This window comes from Abrus precatorius, unplaced genomic scaffold (assembly GCF_003935025.1).
Source record: "Abrus precatorius isolate BTA unplaced genomic scaffold, Abrus_2018 Scaffold6, whole genome shotgun sequence".
NCBI classification, from domain to species: domain Eukaryota; kingdom Viridiplantae; phylum Streptophyta; class Magnoliopsida; order Fabales; family Fabaceae; genus Abrus; species Abrus precatorius.
This window is the reverse complement of record NW_020874406.1, coordinates 5,249,481-5,271,235: the sequence shown is the minus strand read 5'-3', so window position 1 is coordinate 5,271,235 and position 21,755 is coordinate 5,249,481. Positions and strand designations below refer to the sequence as shown.

At 33.0% G+C, this 21,755-nt stretch overlaps 2 protein-coding genes across 2 annotated transcripts; one reads left to right on the top strand and one right to left on the bottom strand.

The window, feature by feature from the left end:
- Window positions 1-1,031: 1,031 nt before the first annotated feature.
- On the bottom strand, window positions 1,032-4,417 carry LOC113868793. The gene has a single exon (XM_027504691.1). The coding sequence runs from the start codon at window positions 4,032-4,034 to the stop codon at window positions 1,953-1,955; it is 2,082 nt and encodes a 693-aa protein (XP_027360492.1). The 5' UTR covers window positions 4,035-4,417; the 3' UTR covers window positions 1,032-1,952.
- Window positions 4,418-5,327: 910 nt separating this feature from the next.
- LOC113870055 lies at window positions 5,328-6,722 on the top strand. The gene is made up of 4 exons (XM_027506653.1): window positions 5,328-5,396; window positions 5,484-5,604; window positions 5,653-5,826; window positions 5,917-6,722. The coding sequence occupies exons 1-4, from the start codon at window positions 5,328-5,330 to the stop codon at window positions 6,720-6,722; spliced, it is 1,170 nt and encodes a 389-aa protein (XP_027362454.1).
- Window positions 6,723-21,755: the final 15,033 nt, after the last annotated feature.

Sequence of the window (21,755 nt, the reverse complement as noted above, 5' to 3'; positions counted from 1 at the left end):
CTTTTCAAATTCTTCTCTTTGATGATTTTTCTCATTTTGCATTTTACCTTGAGGATGAACATGATTTTCTTTACAATTATTCTCTTTTCCTATTTCGTTATGTGTAACTATTTCCATAACTAGAACTATAGTGGATCTTTTACACATTTTATGAGATCTTTATGTTAAATCACAATCTTGGTTTCTTTTTAGGATTGGATTTTGCCTTTGCTTATGTGTTTTCTTGTGTTGAGATTTGGCCATTCGAAACACCTCATAGTTGATTGCGTGATTAGATGACTATGTCACATGTAGTTAACAGAACAAAGTAAAACAAAATAGGAAATTAAGTAGATTAAACTTAGTTTTCATTTTTCAATTAATTATTGAATTAATACGCTCATAAATTCTACATTTTTTCTTTCTTTCTACCTTGTATGACCGTTAAAGGTAAATAGCTTAAGAAAAAAAAATTGAAATATTGCATAATCATTGACTGTCAATAATTTTAGTATAAGTGATTTGTGATTGTAGATAAACTTGAATTGTAGTAAAACTAAAAATGAACATAAAGAAATAAAAATGTGACGTGGAATGTCCTAACTTCTTCTCAAAGAGTTCTATTGGCAAAACATTTTGCTTTGCTCTTTTCTTTTCATTACTTTTTAGTTTAAATTTTTTATAAATTTCTCTTATTCTATTATGCATTTTTTTGATTTGAATGATTAAATCACGATACACTTAGTAATTATAAATAATCTATGAAGGACAATCTGAAAACTTAATTTGAGTGTCTCTATACTTGCTCTCAGACATGTATTTAGAAACTATTTTCACTACATTCAAAATGGGCTTCGATGGTTGTAAAATTCCCAGGATAGTGTTAAAGTTGCTGTTTATGTGATTGATAAAAGGTCCATCATAGAAAGGGGTATGGTCCACTATCAGAAAACTAAACGAACGTGCTCTATGTCCAATTTTCCATTTTAATATTGGACGGGGTAAGTCCATCTATTACATCTTTTCTTTTTTATTTTTCTTTTGTCCTTATTTCTTCACTCATTTCGTACAGTCTTGGGAAGTCAATAAAATATTTTCCTTATTATATGTCTGAGAGTACCATGTCATGAAGAATAACACAACTATAATGCCAAGGGGTAACTCAGACCAAATCAAAATTTACGAATCACTCACTGAAGCGTGATCGTCTTATATTTTTCTCAACCCTTCTAAAATTTCCCTCAATTTGTTTAATGATTTTTTAAAAAAAAAATTAATCTGTTACGTATCCTAATTAAGAGATCATCCAAATGGAATGGAAGGTTTATTTTTAAAACATAATAAATAAACCAAATTCACTTACATGTATATAAACCAAAGAGAAGCGAATCATGCATGCAGGACGAATGAACATCAATTTTATTTTTTATTTTATAATTATTTATTTATTTATTGGAAAAACAAATAAAAAATAATTTAAAAGATAAATCTTAAATGAAAATAACTTTTTTTTGCTAAGAAAAAGTAACAGATTTTCATTAAATGATATTAATAATGGAAACTAAAAATTTAACAACAATAAAAATTTGGTGAAAAAGAAACAAATTAATTGCTTAAACCAGTACCATTTTGGCTTCAACATTATATTTTGACATGACACAAATTTCGGATTGGAATTAAATAACGAATTTTGAATTAATCTCACGATAATAAAACAAAAGCTAACAAATGTAAGATAATAATAACAATAATAATAAAAGTGGTGCTTTTTGAAAATAATTAAATGATGAAAAATTATCAAAGATCGTCTTATTTGAACAAATTATCTTATCACTAGATTTGAAATGAAATGCTAAAATTATTTATTATGAAATACATATCAGAATTTTATTCAAAAACCTTATTTATCAGCAAACACTCACCATCAGAAATCATGTCACATTACAACAGTTGAAGTTTTTGAACCCTCATATTCAAACGGGACAAGTGATCCAAAGGGGTTCTTGAAACGCACCCTTCAACTTATCCCAATCCCCACATTCATCACCATGGCCATTAGACACGGACAGGTCCAGATGGTGCCACGTGGGGGTTCCATTTTCATAAGCATTACACGTCAGCCTCCTCAACCCACTTCCATCCAACCTCACCACATACAAATCCCCATACGGTTGAAACTGGTTGGGCCACGACACAGGCTCCGCCGCCACACCCCCCAAATTGGCCGCGAACAACAACCACTCTCCGTCACCGCTGAAACACACGTGGTTCAATCTCTCTCTCTCAGCCTCCGCACCCTTCGCCACCTCAACTCTCCTCAACCCACTCCCATCAGGCCTCACCACATAAATCCCAAACACCTCACTATTCCCAGGGTTATGCCTGTTCGACGAAAACGCTATTAAATCTCCCTTTGGTGACCAACACGGCATCGTATCGATCCACCCTCCCTCCGTCAACCTCCGTAATCCCCCGTTAAACTCCCCGTTAACGGCGTCAACTATGTACAAATTCTTGTGTCCCGACCTCCCAGACCGAAACACAATGCTTTTTCCGTCCGGCGAACAAGAAGGGAACGCGTTGTTCCCGGTATCCTCTTTAGTCAGAATTTTTAACTTAAACGGCACCTCTTCACGGTCGTCGGTGAGATGAACCGGGTCGAACTCGATTCTAGCGAGTTGAACCGTTTTCGAAACCGACTCGAAAATTGGACCGATGGAGGTGAATATCACGTTCTTATCCACAGGGCTCCACGCGTTGTAAAAGCAGGTTCGTCCTTTTAGTAACGTCCACCGTTTAGAACCGTTGGATCTAACGATCTTAACGCCGCCGTTATCATCGAAATCGTGATTGAAAGCAATGAAATCGCCGTCGGGAGAGAAACTTGGGAACGAACCGTTCAGTCTAAATAACTGTAAATCCTGAACCGGAGACACCACCTGGTCGAGGTGCGGGTACGTGGACTCTCCACGAGTTGACTCGCCTCTGAATCGGTGGTACCCGAGGCGCCGAGAATCCAACGAGACGAACGGGTTGTAGTGGTGAAACTTAGGGTTTATTGACTGGGTGACCCGTTGGAACGTTTGGGACTCGAGATCAAAGATCTCAATGTGCCGAAAATCGCTCTCTCGCCTGCGAGTTGCGACGGCTATGCGCTTGCCGTCGTGGAACGCTGCGGGAGTGAAGCAATGCAATCCCGGCGGCGTGACTCGAATTGGTGAATCTTTTGACCCGGATATATTCGAATCCGGTAAATCGACCCGAAAGATGCTCCACCATCCATCTTCGGCGATTCTATGGAAGAAGATCGTGGAGTCTTGCGACCAGGTTGGCCATCCACCGCTCTCGCTCACCACGACACGATTCCCCGGGTCTGACTCGGCAAAAACGACGATCTCCGTTTGGAGTTCGCGGAATTTGTCGGTGACCCAGCGGCGAGACTGGAAGGAAGCGACAGCGATGAGTTTTCCGGTGAGGGACACGGCGGGGCTGTAGTCCACTTCACCGCGAGGGGTGAGACGCGTGACGGTTGTGCCGTCATCGACGGCAGCGGAGTAAACCGCGCTCCAGCTGGTGAAAACCTGGTCGTGCTGTTCGTGCGTGGAAGCAAAGTAGAGTTTGCCGTTTCTAATGATTGGGCGATCGAGGAAGAGAGCGTTGGGGATAAAAGGTAATGCCTGGGGTTTATTTTCGGGTCGGGTTAGATAGAAACGGGGCGCTCCGGTTCTTTCGGAGACGAAAACGACGTCGTTTTCATGGTTAATGAACTGGGCGTTGAAGTTTATGGAGATGGCATCGGTAAGGCGGAGTTCTGTGGCGGCGTGAGGCGGAGGGTGGTTGTTAAGGTGTACAGAGAAAACGTCGAAACCGTATTGGGCTCTTCCAACGGTGTTGAATACGATAGTTCCTGCAGGAGGCAACATTGGGTTTGAGTGTGAGTGAGTGAGAGTTGTTAGTGAAAGGGATGACGATTTGGTGGTGGGGATTTGGTGCTGCTTTGAGGGCTTTAAATGTGTCATTCTCTTACGTGTGGCGTGACTAAGAATTGTCCACATTTTGTTTTCTTGTGATTAGTTTATTAGCCTTGGTCGCCACGTTCTGTCACCGTCACCAATTTCAGAAGGCGTCTTCCACTTGAACTTTGAAGACGCTGCCTCGTAATGTTTATCGTCTCAAGAAACTATCAGAAACACAATCGGATACAGAAATGCTATTTCTTGTGCTTTGAGGTGATGGAAGTGGAAAAATAGAGGGTCATTTTTTTAAATATGGCATTGTGATCGTGAAAGTTCCAGAATATGGACTTGGAATTAATATTACATGTATATGGGATTTAAAAAATCGCATGCGGCGATTTTTAAAGAATCTATATTTGTTATTCGTAAAAAAAAAGCCACGGACGACTTTTAGAATAAAAAAATAATTTTTTTGCGTAATTAAAACTCGATGTTGGCAACTTTAATGTAGAAAGTACTTTTATATATTTGGTAAATTTAAAAAAAAAAATTCTATATATAATTTATTTGCATTTTTAGTGAATTGCATCTTAAAAATATTTTATTCTATATTTCTAAATTTTCCTTCATTATTTTATAGTTGAAGAAAAAATGAGTGTAAATACAATAGTCTATTTTAATGGTGAGATTGTTTCAAATACGAGTGAAGGTGTGAGAAGTCAACTTACATTTATATTTTTTACAATATATCATTTGAAACATTTAAATATTGGTTTTGTCAGTATATTGAAGTGGAGCCTCCAAAAACAGTGGAGAGAATAATTTACATGTGTCCAATCTCTATTTTTGAAGGTTTCGTGCAATACCAAGTGATGAAAATAAGCAATGATGATGATATTCAACAAATGTGATGTAGACGGAGAATTGTTTGTTGGAATGCAATTTAATGACAGAGAAGCCGTTATACGAAAAATTAAGAATTATAGTATATCAAAAGGAGTGTACTACAAAGTTTTCGAGTTTGAATCAAATACATTTTATTGTAAATGTGTCAGTTATGACATAGATTATGAGTGACTTGTTCGAGCTAGTTTGAGGAAGAACAAGTATTTTTGGAAAATTAGAAAGTATAACAGGCCACATAGTTGTACTCGTGCAAGGATTTCACAAGATCATAGAAAGTTGGATGCAGAGACAACTGCAGAATGTATTAAGCTAATGATTGAATCTGACCCTTCTTTTAAGATAAAATTGGTGATTAGTGAAGTTCAAGCTCGATATGGATACACAACAACATATCGAAAAGCATGGATGGCAAAGTAAAAAACAATTGAAAATATATTTGGTCAGTGGGAAGCCTCATATGAAGCCCTACCGCAATGGTGTATAGCAATGTGTGATGCTGTTCGAGGATCAGTTGTTCAGTTGGATGATGTTCAAGCTTATCACAATGATAACCAGGTTCTTGATGTTCAAATATTTCGTAGAGTTTTTTGGAGTTTTGGTCCTTGCATTAGAGCATTCAGACACTGCAAATCACTTGTGCAGGTTGATAGGACACATTTATATGAAAAATACAAAGGAGCTCTATTAGTGGCAATTGCACAAGATGACAATCAAAATATATTACCAATTGCCTTTGCTATTGTTGAGGGAGAAACTGCCGATGGTTAGCAATTTTTTCTTGATAATTTACGTAAATATGTTGTGACGCAAGATGACATTGGTATTATTTCTGATCGTCACAAGTCAATTAATGCAACAATAAGACGAAGTAATGGACAGTGGGAACCTCCAAAGGCATTCCATATGTATTGTATCAGACACATTGCTGATAATTTTTTGCGAAGATTCAAGGCATCTTACTTGCATAAACTTGTCGTCCATATGGGTAATTGACATGAATTCAGTACTTTTAAAATTATATGCAAATATTGTATGGATTTAGCAATGGTTATATAGATGGGTTGGTGTTTTGCAGGTTATTCGAGAACGGAACATGAATTTAATATTTATTATGAGCAACTACGGCAACGTGGAGAGATTTATACAGACTGGCTTGATGAAATTTTACGAGAGAAGTGGGTTCTTGCATATGACGGTGGGCATCGATGGAGTCATATGACCACTAACCTTGTTGAGTGCATTAATTCAGTGTTAAAGGGTGCTCGCAATCTTCCACTAATTAGAGCAACATACTTTCGATTGGCTGAGCTATTTGCACGTAAAGAGCGTGAGGCCTGTGCACGGAAAGAGGCTGGACATATTTTCTCTGAAGCAGTGATGACTCGAGTTCAATCATGTGAACAGGCCTCTAGAAATCTGTGTGTGACTGTATTCGACAGAAAGAATGAGGCTTTTCTTGTTCAAGATGTATCCAATAGTCAAGAATATAAAGTTGTTTTGAGGCAAAGGTATTGTGACTATGTTGACATACAAACTGATCGATATCCATGTTGTCATGTGATTGCTGCTTGCTCTAGTCAAAATATTGATTGGTGTGCTTATGTTGATGACATTTACAAGATCACTGAGATATGCAAAGTATACAAAAAGGAGTTTGGGGTGATTGGAAATGAAAACACATGGCAAAAATATAAAGGTCCAAAACTTTGTCCAAACCCGACCTTAAAGCGCATAATTAAAGGTCGTCCAAAATCAACACGTTTTCTTAATGAGATGGATATGTGTGAGATGAGAAGACCACGAAGGTGTAGTCTTTGCCGAGGTGAAAGCCACAGTCGAAGGAGATGTCCAAATGCTCCTGGGTCTAGTTCACAGTATTGATGTTTATGTTCGTAGTGTTGATGTTGTTGAAGTTAATGTACTCAATGTTCATGTTCATGTTCGCAGTGTTATTGTTATTGATGTTGTTGTTCCTTTATTAATTCTCATATTTAGTTACTTTTAAATTATACATATGGATGGAAATTGCATTCATAACAAACATAACATTGATTAACAAACTTAGAATTTAAAATACATTCAAACTATATATACTAATTATAAGACTAAATTATTGGTGTTCATGCTCATTTTCCCTTTTTCTTCTTGATTAGTGATGCGGTATATCTATCAGGGGCATGAGTAAACGGACATAACTTGCGTGAAAAAAAGCCCCTTCGTTTGCCTCTACTAGGTCCATCATCCTCCACACCCTGCTCATTTATGGCCTCGCTTGTCTCTTCTTCATGTGATGTAGGTTCTACATCCAACACATTTGCAGATGCACCTGTAAATGTCTGTTGTGTCATTTCCCAAGACATGATTGATATGGAGCATTGTTCGCTTGGAGTAACTAGTTCTGGTCGATAAACTTCTTCATCAATAGTTGCTTCTTCCATGGTTGCATTCTCATTAAGGTCAATTCCAATGTGAGAAATGTCTTGACAATGTGTGTCATCATCAACGACAAAGTCATAAATGCATAGAAACCCATGAGACGTGACACTTCCAGTACTACAATCAACAAATCTCCTTCCCTGTGATCCTCTACTTTTGGAGCCACGACAAATATCTCTTCTATCCACAGACATGTGTGAAGGTTGGGGTTGTTCATCCCATTGAAATGGATGTCACAAGTTCGTGTGCGGTGACCAATAAAACTCCTTATTTGGTTGAACAGAGGATGGTGAAATCCCTTGTTACTGCGTGAGTGGAGATATGGAATTTTGCTCTAACAGACACTATTGTTGTTGAGATTGTGGCTGCTCCAGGGACAACCAAAACCAATTCATTGCATAGATTGTGTACCAACTCCAATACTCATTCAAAGGGTTATAGTTGTCAATTGGCATTTGATGATTGCGTTTTCATGTGTTTAAAAGATTTTTCGCAAATCTTCATCAAAATTTAAACAAATTAATGTAGTACTAGAGTTACCCAGATTGTCTCCTGTGAACATTGACTATTAATCTTCATTAAACATGTTGAAGGCATTAATTGAACAAGCAATTAAAATGGGGGGGAGGTTTTCTGGTTTTTAATCAATATAAAGAGCAACAAGCAAACAAGTTTAATTAATTCAAACAATAGAAAGCAGCAATCCTTAGTTCATCCACATAGATTCTATCCTCATTCCACTCAAGATTTAACACTCATCCTCTCTCCCATGAATTAGGTTAATTTGTTAGGCTCTAATCCCTCATCGTAAGATTACACAACCTTAGAATTAAACCTAGGATTAAGCAATCCCTAGTTTAGAATCTCTTTAAAATGAATTAGGGTTAATTAAACAATGTCTCCCTCATTCACCATTAATTCAATTCAAGAGGCAAGGAAGAAATAATTCATGAAAAGAAAGGAGTTATATTATCATTAAAATTAAGGAACTCAAGAATTCATGTGAACTTACTAAGGATTACACAAAAATTTAGCCTTTCATAGAAATGAGGGTCAAAAACACAGTTTGAAAATGCAGAAAACTCATTAGCATTAATGTAAAGGCAAGAGAAATGAGAAACTAAACCCTAGATTAGACCATTGGCTGTCACCCAAGGTTGCCCTAAGCTTTGGAAAATGTCCTAATTTAGTAAAGAAGAGAAAAAGTACGAAAAGTGTAAGAGCTCTTTACCCTAATTTGAAAAAAATCTATTTATACTAAGGCTGGCGCCCTTCAAAGTGATTACTTTCATTCTTTCATAGTAGACATGCGGAACATCAGTTGGTTTTTGCCTTTCTATAGTGTCCACTATCAACTTTGATAGTAGGCAAGCGTAGCACTGATACATTTTGGGCTCTCTGAAGTGACTACTATGAACTTTGATAGTAGCTACGTGTAACACCTTCAATTCTGCACGCTCTGGAGTAACTACTATGAACTTTCATAGTAGCCACGCGCAGGCTTACTGGATTCTGGGTTGTTGTAGTCGTCACTTTTAACTTTGAAAGTGAACACTTTATTCCCTTTGCTGGAAGTAGCTTGCTGTAGTGGTTACTATCAATCTTGAAAGTAGTTACTTTCACCTCAAATTCCTCAAAATCTAATAATTCTTCAAAATAAGCTTGGGGATTCCTGCCACTTTATTCAAATGATCAAAACATGTAAAATAAACTATCTAAATTAATGTAAATTAACCAAAAACTAAGAAATCTATATTATTTAGCCTAATTGGAATATTCATCTTATTTACACTATCTAAGTCTATTCTTTTCTATAAAAAGTAATAAATGATGTATAAAAATTTAGTAAAATGTGGATTGATCAACATTCCTTCTAATGTATGATGATGTCGATTTTTTCACATTGTCACCCAATCATCATGTATTAATCTCCAATTTTTTGGTTCTCTTAAACCACGCAAGTCTTTGTTGTGGACTCTCTCAAGACTTTGGGATGAAAGAGGAATAGGCTGAGCAAATCCATATTGACGCATTACATCGTCAGCTTCATGCCACTCTACAATCTCAAAGCATATCAATGGGCTTACAGTTGACCACAATAGACGTTCGCCTCTCACGTCATCTGGAATAAATGCGTCAATAGCTTCATCCTCATATGGTCGCTATAAAAACTACATTAACACAAAATACATTATATATACCTTAGTAATGTGAAAGAGGTACAAAATTATTTAACAACAATTGACATATATTAACTGATACCTCACAAGTCCCATTTTATCTAATGACACTCTAACATTTCCAAGGTCTCTATATGGAGTGTTGGTTGGATATCGAATGTGTCGCCATCTAAGTGCAAGTGGAAATATCATTGGTTCACCAGGTATTGGAGCAAACCATGGGAGCCGGTGCTATGCCTATACCTGTAGCAGTATTAGGTATCCACAAATTTCTTTAGCATCTTGTCGTGAACCACGATCTAGACCTCTATACAAAAAGGCAAGGCATGCTGAACCCCAACTATATATTCCAATTTCATCAACATTCACCAACAACTGTAAGAATTTTTCATGGACTACTGAATTACTTTTATTCGGCATTAGAACATGTCCCAACAAAGAAAGTATGTATCCACGAGCATGTTGTGTTATCCTATGGTCAGAATTTGTAGGAAGCCAACCAAAATGTTGTGTGATCCACTTCAATCTTATTTTTGAACCTTCAACATTGTGAAATCCAGGCCGACTACTTAGTAACTGCTCACACATATCCTACAATGCTATAGTATTCGGATTAGTAGAACCACTACCAGGTAGACCATTGATTTGAAGTCCAAGCAACATAGCAACATCTTCTAATGTTACTGTGCATTCTCCACAAGGAAGTTAAAATGTATGTGTTTCTAGTCTCCAACGTTCAACAAGTGCATTTACAAGCCCACCATTTATATGCATTTGACATATTTGTGCAACACGATAAAGTCCAGCATTCTGTAAAATGTCATATATCTCAGGTATAGACGGTGATATAGCCAAGTGATGAGATCGTAATAGTCTCATTACCTGACATAAAAAAATAATTAATCATTAAATACATTATTTAAATTATCATATTTTAAAATATTTAATCACTAAATACTAATATTTAATAACTAGCCATAATTAGAAAATTATATTTTTAATAACATAAATCATAAACATTACTTACATTTTGAGCTCTTACTAATTTTGAGATGTGCTTCTGTGAATCCATAGTTGTATCACGAATCATATTAAAGAAATTTGTTAATCTATAATTTTGAGATGTGCTTCTTCTTCTTCTTCTTCTTCAGTTCCCTCTTCTCTCTTCCACCTTAGTTTCTCTCTTCTACATTCTCTTTGTGCATGAATTTATGACTGAAAGGGTCATTATATAGCTCTAGGGCCGAGTTTCTCACTTTAAAAAAATTTATTCAAACTCTAGTGCAATTGACAATGCCAGAGATTCCTTCAAAAATCGCCATTGGCAATTTTTCACTCTGCAAAATTTATGTTCAGCATTCACGTTTTACTTTTTTCTGACAAATGGCCAGCAAATATGTCAAAACTTGCCACTGGCGGTTTTTCATTAAGGCCACGTTCTTAATGCAAATTTGTCAAAACTCTTCACTGCAAGGCCGCGCTCCCGTCAATGTTTCAAATGTACTGCTCCTATCAATGTTTCAAATTTACTATTCATGACATTTGGAGAATAGTCTACTGTTGATCAAGCAAAAATCGTCACTTGCGAGTTTTAAAGAATTCATATTTTCGTAAAATTGCCACAAATGACATATTAACATAATTATCATTTTTATATCCCATATTTAAATTAATAAACCAAAAATAAATAATTAAATAATCTAATTTAATACAGAAATAAAAATCTTATATAATTATATAAATGTTACATTTACCCACTTTTAAAAAACAAAATTTAAGTATAATATTACAAGTTTTGTTAATATTATTTTTCTATCATAATTTAAATTTTATTTTAATAATATGTGCAATTTATATTAATTTTTATTATATAAATTATAAAGATGAAATGTTAATTCTAGTTAGAAAACAGTATTAATAATACTTAAGATATCATCTTTAATTTTTGTCTATTTTGAAAATTGAACTACATTGCAAGTTGGATCGATTGAGTATGGAATCAATTACTTAGGTTGATTCGCTTAATAAAAAAGAACAAACTAATTTAGTAGTCTGTGTAGGACATATATATTTTATTTTAAAATAAATATATATTGTTTAATATATATTTCTCTTTTTTGTTTTATCTCATTGTCCTAATTAACCTCCTCTTTAGCAGTTATTCAATCCCTTAGTAGAACCAACAAACTCTTTGCCTCTCCAACACATTCAACTTCTTGTCCAATGAGAGAGTCTCACTCTAATGACAAATCCAAATGCTTGGAGGCACCATCGCCATCGGGATTGTCCATGACGATGAGCCAATGATGGAAGATAAGAGCCATCTTCATTGAAGGTTTAGTCATTGAATGATGCCCTCAAGTTTAGCGGCAAATAAGTTGAGGTGTTAACGTAATTAACTTGGCACTAGATTCTAGTGAATCAAACAAATGAAGGAAGCAAAGTGATGACAACATGGAATAAAGGAAAGAGAAATAAATGCAATAAGGGAGTTCTAGAATTATTGTAAATATTATAATATTTAACCACCCAAATACAATGGTAGAGAATGCTTTATAAATAGGCATGTTATCACATTGTAAATGTTAAGAAGTAGTAATCAAGCTATCAATTCTCTATCTCAATTGTCTTAAACTTCTTCAATTATTATTTTCAACTATTCCAACTAACATATTTTAATTATCTTACTCATCACCTACACCAAAAATCATAAGTGGCATCAGAGCTACGTTCAGTCATCTACTGGGCGTAGTAATATTATCATACTATTCTAAAAAATAAAATAAAACACTTTCAAAATTTTTCTAACTCATGGTTCCATATTTTTTTTTTTAAATTATGATTTTTGGAGCACAAAAATGAAGACATATTTCACCTTCCAAGATTTATGAGATGTTGTGAAAGAATGATTCATTACTCTATTAGACATATCAGCTCTTATTACAGCTCAAAGAAAAGATTGAAAGAGAATAAACAAAAGGATTCGAAGGCCTTGTTTATTCTATAACAAGTTGTGACTGACGCAATTTTTTCAAGAATAATAGGTGTTACAATAGTCAAAGAAGCATAGTGTACGCTATAGAAGGAGTTTGAAGGAAGCGAAAATGTATGTGCTATAAAACTCCAAACTCTACAACGAGAGCTTGAATTATTAAAAATGAAAGAGTCTGAGATCATAATGGACTACTATTCCAAAATAAAAGAAATAGTTAACCAAATGAGAGCGTATAGAAAAAATATTCTTGACAAAAAAGTTGTTAAAAAATTACTAATCATCGTTCTCCATAAATATGATTTAATTGTAACAACTATTGAGCAAATAAAGGATCTATTTACTCTATCAGTGACAGAGTTGGTAGGGTCCCTTGAAGCTTATGAACAAAGGTTAAAAAGACATGATGAGAACTCTGTAACACCTTAAATTTAATTTTTAAATAAATAAGGAATTTTGTAAATTTTTGAAATAATTAAACTTCTATTTTTAATCCAAATTTTATCAAATATTTTAAAATAAGGAAAGGGGTTACAATCTCTATCAAGTCACTACTATAGGATCCATTCAAATACATTAGTTTCAAATTAAAATCCTAGTCCTATAGCAGTTTCATCCATTCCTTTCACTGAATCCGGTGCTGATCATCTTGATTACCTGAAAAATGAATGTAAGGGTAAGTACTCTACACTACCAAAAATATACAATTAAGCATAGAGTCTCATCTTCAGCACATTTCTAATACATTAAACAAATACAAGTACAGGCAGCATTATCACATCCATAAGTACATTTCATGAACCCATGCATACGCACGCCAGCCACACTAACTTGACACTGTGATCACAGATTTACACAATGAATGGTCGCCGGTTACCCCCGCCTCACGGATACCACGTGGGCAGTCACAGGTCGCTCAACAAAGGTAATGGTCAGAGGTCTAGTCAGGAAGAGAGTGTGTGGCCTGTGGTGCACCCGTTCCACAGTCGGTGTCACCACCACTCCCTCTTCTCCAAGGTATTTCTACCGTCCTCATCTCCCACACCCCAGTGTATCACTGAACCATTCACAGCACATTACAACAGCGTTACACGCCCCAGTCACACACATTCAGTATACGGCACATAGCCCACATTTAACAGTTACGGCACTAGGCACACATTTCATTTTCACAGCACACACGACACATAGCCCACAATTCATCCAAGACACACGGTCCCTAGCCCATTTCCATTCATATTACACAGCTCTCGGGCCCATATTTTTACAATATACATTCAGATATACACACATGTATAAATGGCACAAGTGCCCACACCACATATCTCAGCAATTTTCTACCTTCTACTCAGCCACATCACAATATCACACATAAAAGAATAGGGTAGAGTTCCCCCTTACCTTGGATTGAAGACCCACGTCCGAACTTAACCACGGAAATGCTCTTCACACAGTTTTCGGCCTAAACACATGGAAAAATTCCATGAGAACCCCGAAAATCATCAAGAACAGAGAAACGAAAGGAAAACAAAAATCCTAACTGTTTAAAACTCACCTCCAAACGTTCCCCACACAAATCCAAGCTCCAATCTTGCTCTCAAACGGCTTTAAAGGCAATTAATCGGTGGAAAAGAGCTTTGGAGAATGAAAGGATCAAAGGGAGAGGGAGAAATAACTCTCCCCGAACCCTAACTCCTTTTAAATCCATTCTAGTTGCGACACTCTCGCTACAGCGAGACCTCGTTGCAGTGACACGTCCTCTCGCTACAATGAAAAATTCAGAAAAAACTGCACTTTGATTTTTGCAGAATCTCGCTACAGCAAGACTGCACCCAGAAATACACCCCAAACTGTCGCCTTGTCACTACAGTGAGACGTCTCTCTCTACAGCGAGAAGGCGACAGTTTTGGTCCTTTCTCCCAGGGCCATCTCCTCTTGCTGCAGCGAGAATAACCCAGTATTTCACCCTGTACTTAGGCACTTAGCCTATTTCAGCCCAACCAGTCATGCATACACCCATCTACATATATATACATATTCACAACATATATTTAAAAATACACACATAAATATACATTTAGATTTATATAATTATCAATAATTAATATTACAAAATCGAAGCGTTACAGGCTCAATTGAAAATGTCTTTCAATCAAAGCTCAAATTACAGTATCAAAATAAAGAAAGAATAATGGAGAAACTTCTAGAAACAAAGAGAATTCTAAAAATTTCTCTAGAAATAATCAAGATAAGTATTCTCCATGTGACATCTGTAAGAGGACAAATCATGCTAAAAAAGAATGTCGGTATCGTAGAAAATCACAATAATAACATTCTAGGAAATTTGGACACATGAAAAAGTATTGTTGCAACAAAAACAAGTATCAAACAAATTATGTTGAAGAGTATGATCGAGAACCACGTCTTTTCTATGCTACCCAAGATTTCAGCAATGAAATGAGTAGAAATTGGTACTTGGATAGCAATTGTAGCAATCACATGGCTAAAGATATAAAAATCTTTAATGATATTGACGAATCCATCAAAGTGAAAGTTCGCATGGGAAACGAGACTATCGTTGAGTCAAAAGGCAAAGGCATTATTATAGTGGAAACAAAGAAAGGTACAAAACTTATTACTGATGTCTTACTAGTTCCTAACCTCAAATGATGGAGAAGGTTATTTTCTCTAAGGGACACATGTAAGCTATATGACAATAAAAATCAAGAGACTGGCCAACTAAAGATGGAGAAAAGAAATATAAATTTTTCAATAAATTTTCAACAAGGCACTAACATTGTCATGAAAGTAGAAGTTGATGCTTCACAACTTTGGTATCGAAGATTTGACCACTTCAATACTCATGCCTTAACATTATTATATCAAAGAAATATGATGAAGGATTTCCCATGTCTTGAAAAAAATAATGAAGCTTGTGAATGATATCTACTCGGCAAGTAACATCGACTGTTGTTTTCTGCTAGAAAATCTTTGAGAGCAAAAGACTTATTAGAGCTTGTTCAAATAGATATTTGCATACCAATGCAGACACCATCACTTTATAATAATAGGTATTTTATCCTTTTTATCGATAATTTTCTAGAATGACTGGGGTCTACTTCATCAAAGCAAAATCAAAAGTCTTTAAAATATTCAAGAAGTTTAAGGCCCTTGTCAAGAAATAAAGTAGTAAACAAATAAAAGTATTAAGAAGTGATCGTGGCAAAATATATCTCTCAAGAGTTTGATAAATTCTTTGAGAATGAAGACATTTAGTAACAACTTACCGTTGCATATACTCCATAACAAAATGGAGTAACTAAGAGGAAAAATCGCATAGTAATAGAGATGGCTAGATCAATGCTGAAGGAAAAAAAATTGTCAAATACCTTCTAGACTAAAGCAGTTTATATTGCTATTTACATGCTTAATAGATGTCTAACTAAGACTGTCTAAGATAAAACCCTAATTGAAGCTTGACGCAGGCAAAAACCATTAGCAAAACATCTCATGATCTTTGGATCGATTTGCTACATACACATTCTAGAAGAGAAGAGACACAAACTAGAACATAAAATCGTACGAGGTATCTTTTTGAGTATAACACACAATCAAAAGGATATCGAGTCTACAACTTGCAAACCAAAAAGCTCACTATTAGTCGTTGAAGTTGATGAAAATGTTGCTTGGAATTGGAAAAATAAAAAAAGTTCAGAAAAATGTTTCCACACCAATGCAGTAACCTCAAGAAATTGAAGAAGTCTCAGGTGAGAGTTTTTCACCCCCATAACAACAAATTTCCTCACCAGAGTCTACTCCAAGACGAGTTAGATCTTTGGTGGACATATATGAAACCTGTAACCTAGTCATAATTGAACCTGAGAGCTTTGAAGCAACATCAAAACAAGAAGTATGGGTCAAGGTATTGGAAGAAGAAATAAAAATGATTGAGAAAAATAACACATGAGAGCTAGTAGATTACCCTACAAGTAAAGATATGATTAGGGTAAAATGGGTCTATAAGACCAAGCTTAATCCTGATGGCACCATACAAAAGTACAAGGTAAGACTGGTAGCTAAAGGATACTCACAACAACTTAGAGTTTATTACAATGAGACATTTGCTCCTGTTGTTCGCCTGGATACTATAAGAACTCTAATTGCTCATGCTGCACAAAAAGGATGGAACATTTATCAACTAGATGTAAAATATGTCTTTCTTAATGACATTCTTCAAGAAAAGATTTATGTGGAGAAACCACAAGGCTTCGTTAACAAAGGTAATGAAAGCAAAGTACTAAGACTAAAAAAGGCTCTATATGGTATGAAGCAAGCTCCATGAGCATGGTACAAAAAAATTGATCAATACTTTACAGATCAAAGATTCAAGAGGAGCAAAAGTGAGCCAACTTTATACACCAAGATCCAAGGTCAGTATGACATACTCAGTCTCCTTGTATGTAGATGATCTTATCTACACAAGAAATAATGTGGGGATTATAACTAAGTTCAAAGAAGATATAACGAAGACCTTTGAAATGATTGACCTTAACTTGATGAACTACTTTCTTGGAATAGAGGTAAAACAAAAAAAAAAAGAAGGAATATTTATCTCACAAAAGAAATACGTTGAAGCATTACTCAAAAAATTCAAGATGAATGACTGTAAGAGTGTTAACACTTCATTAGTGACAAATGAGAAATTACAAAAAAATGATGGAGCACCAGAAGCTGATGCATCACGTTGTAGAAAAGTTTGATTGGAAGCCTACTATATCTCATAGCCACACGACCAGACATAATATATATTGTAAGTCTTCTTTTCAAGATTTATGCAAAGCCTAAGCCAAATCCACTTTGGAACAGCAAAAAGAATCCTAAGATATTTACAACGCACCAAAGAGTATAGTATATGGTGTTAAACCATGAATAACTCAAAACTACTTGGTTACACCGACAGTGATTGGGTAGGATCGATCAACAACATGAATAGTACATCTAGTTATGCCTTTTCGCTAGGATTAGGAACAATCTCATGGGCTTCAAAGAAGCAAGCAATAGTTGCACAATCAATAGTAGAAGCAGAATATGTGGCAGTTGCTGAGACTATAAATTAAGCAATATGGTTACGAAGAATACTTAAACAAATGTAAGAAAAATAAAATGAGCCTACTACAATCTACTACAACAACAAATTATCTATAGCAATGACAAAGAATCCAGTAAATCATAGCATAACAAAACACATAGCAATCAAATACCACTTTATCATAGAAGCAGAAAGAAATAAAGAAATCAAGCTCGAGTACTGTACAACTGAAAATCAAGTTGCAGACATTTTTACTACAACATTACTTAGATCAAAATTTGAATAGTTGCGCGTGATGTTGAAATTATAGAAATTTGCATCAAGGAGAAGTATAAGAACATGATACAAAAATTTAAAATAGTCTAAAAAGTTATTAGAAACAATATATGCAAAACCATTTCTATCTTCTAGTTTTAAGATAATTCTAGAGAATTCTGAAATATTGTAAATATTATAATATTTAACCACCCCAATACAATGGTAGAGGATGTCTATAAATAAGCATGCTATCATATTGTAAATGTCAAGAAGTAATTGAGCTATCAATTCTCCATTTCTTGAGTGTCTTACTCAAACTTCTTCAATTATCATTTTCAACTAACATATTTCAATTATCTTACTCATCACCTACACCAAAAACATCAATCCTTGCCTATTGTTTGACAAAATGACTGTGGTAAAGGAAGGGTATTCAATGAAAGAAGAAAAAAAGTTTGTAAACTACCCAATCATTTTTTACCCTTTTAGGTTTATATAATGAAAAATAAATAAAGATATAAAATAAAAAATGGTCTAAACTCCAAAGATGTTCGAGTGGGAAGGTCTTCGTTAGAAGAGGAATATGTATTTACAAGTTGCAAAAAAAAACAAAAAGAAAGGAAAAGAGGGAAGAAGGGGTAAAAAAAAAAACTAAATTTATGAACTTTTTAATAACGTTAACTTTTAAAATAATAATAATAATAATAATAATAATAATAATAATAATAATAATAATACAAAGTATATTATTCTTATAAATTTAAAAATTAAAGTCTTAATCTTTAATTTATAAAATATTAAATATAACAAATTGCTATAGTAATAATAATATTGTCAAAAATTACTATAATTATAATCATGATAATATAAATAAACTAAAAACCTAATAATATTTACATAAAAAAATTATACTTCATTTAAAAGTTTCAATAATTTCTATTATTATAGCCATAATAAATTAAATAATAATAATAATAATAAAATTAATATTAAATACGATAATACAATTTATATAATCCTTATAATTTGTAATTATTTGAATAAAACTATTAATCTAAAATTTAAAAAATATTATACATCTAATAAATTATTATTTATCAAATGCAAATAAACTAATAACTACTGACAATTTTAAATACTTTAGTTAAAATAATAAAAAATAATTTTTATTTATTATACTCATAATAAATTAAATAATAATAATAATAATAAAATTAATATTAAATACAATAAAACAAATTATATAATCCTTATAATTTATAATTATTTGAATAAAACCATTAATCTAAAATTTAAAAAGTATTATACACCTAAAAAATTATTATTTATTAAAATGCAAATAAACTAATAACTACTGATTAACTAACAATTTGAAATAATTTAGTTCATCTAATAAAAAATATTTTTATTATAATAATAATTACTATAAAAATTATAGCTATATTGATACAAATTTCTTATAACTTCTAATTTTCTATATTAAACTACTAATTTTTAATTTAATGATTACTAACTATTAAAAGATAACTCATTACTAGTTATCTAAACATATAACTACTCATTATTAATAAATTAATAATTTTTAATTTAATAATTTTAAAAACAATCAACGGGGACCTTCTAACATAGATGGAGACTTATCTACTACTTGAAAAAATTAATTTTAAATAAATTAATAATACGAAATGAAAAGGTAATATCTCAAACTGGATGTCAGTCAATAGCCAAAACTACTGAGAACCTCAAATAAAATGCCAGAAGATTAAGAAGGATGAGAGAAAAATGTTCTGTCGAAGGAAAAATAGAAGAAAAATGCAAGAAAATAGAGTCATTGTACTTATCATAGGTGACAACATTGTTAATTTTGTTATAATTACTAACAAAATTAATCACTTTGTCACACGTAACGGCTCAATATATATATATATATATATATATATATATATTACTATTAACAATGATAAAATCTCTAGTCGTGCTGATAAAAATTTGTTAATTACTATAACAAAATGTGCTGACAAAAATTAATTAAACAAAACAATTGTTTTAAAAAATATATTTTTTAGACATCAAGTAAGAGAAAAATATAAGCATGAAATAACACAAAAATTAAATATATTTTTTAAAACTTTATCTAAAGTTGTTTTAGTCTCCCTCTATCTTTTTTTTTCTTTTATTAAACTAAAAGTCGTACAATAATAACTAATGCTTTCAAAGGTCTTCTTTGCATGAGACTAAATTACTTTAAATAATTCTTAATGTTTTTGTGTTACTCTAATATTTTTATGTATACTATCATTTTTTATCATGTCTTTTCTTGTTCGACAAGTCATTTACTTTAACATTCTCTTTTCTAACGGCTATCCACATTCTCATTTGTTACTTCTACTTTTTTTTTTTCTTTTTTTGTGTTCCTTTAAGACTTAATATTCATTATTATATAAGATAATTGATCGTATTGCAGTACAATAAAATTTTCTTTTCAAATTGATAGATACTTCATAATTACAAATCACTCTTCATATTTCTCTCCACTATAACCATTTAAATAGTATTTTATGATTAACATTTTTATTAATTTATTTTCATCTTTTTTTAGAATTGATGCTAAGTACCTCAACTTGAAAACTAGTGGTATAATACCTCTAATTTTAATTTCTAACATATGGTCTTTTTGTTTTTTGCAAAACTTATAATGCATATACTCTCTCTTACTTAGGCAAAAACTTTTAGATTTTATCCATTACTCAAGTTTAACATTAACATTTTCTCCTGAATCCTCAACCAACATTATGTCATTTGCAAACAACATGCACTTAGGATAATTTTTATATGTCACTTGTAAACATATCTATAACTAGATTAAACAAGTAAGGACTCAAAGCATAACATTGATATAAATTTATCCCTATTTGGCAATATCAAAATTGAGATCTTACATAGGATCGGGAGGAAGTCCAAGATCGTGAAACCCTACTAAACATTTAAAATTTGCTTAAACATATACATAAATTTTTAAAAAAATAACATCTAAATCACATAATTTAACTAAACATAAACTCTAAATTCATAGACTTAAGATCTAATACAAGTTAAATAAGAAATGATAAATGAGACCAATCACAAAATAATAGAAGAGAAACCAAAAGCGTAGGCAACGATACCTAAATCATAGAGAAACTCATTTTGAAATGTAGAGTAGAGGTCATAGAAAATGAACATAAAATAGCATAAATAGAGATTGTAGAAACCAAACTCGAATCCTAAAAATAATAATAGTGCAAAAGTTGTTTCAAAATAGAAAAGTTATTTCTAAAGTCGTCATTGTATAAGAATAAGAGATTAAAAGTCCAAAATCAAGTTAAAAATTCCCTAAAACTGTGATTAAAAGTCGTTTTTGCAAACACATTTGTGATGAGAAAAATTGTGACTCAAATATGAAAAATTGCCTCTTTGATTTTAAGAGAATATTTTAAAAATGTGTATACAAAAAGGATTTTAAAAAATAAATAAAATTATAAAAAAATAAACAATCATAATATCATGTTAATTGTTTGTGTTATGAATTTCATTATTTGAATATTTAAAAATTAATACCATATATGACATGAATGCAATTATAATCGATATGTATATCAACAAATAAAAAAAATATGTGAAAAATAAGACAGAAATTCTTTATAATAATATTGGAAACTAATGAAAAAGAATAGTGCAACTTGGTAGTGCGTTTGTTTCGAGTACAAAATGTCACAGGTTCAAATCCTATTATCCTTATCCTTAATTATTACTTATTATATGATATCACTTTATTATATGAGCAATAATAAGAGATCATATAATGTCATAGGTTCAAATTATTTTCATAAATACAGATCTTAAAAACATTCCCCAAAATCAAGATAAAAAAAAATGTTTGACTTAGAAAGTACGAAAAACACTTTCCTTAAGGGAGGCAT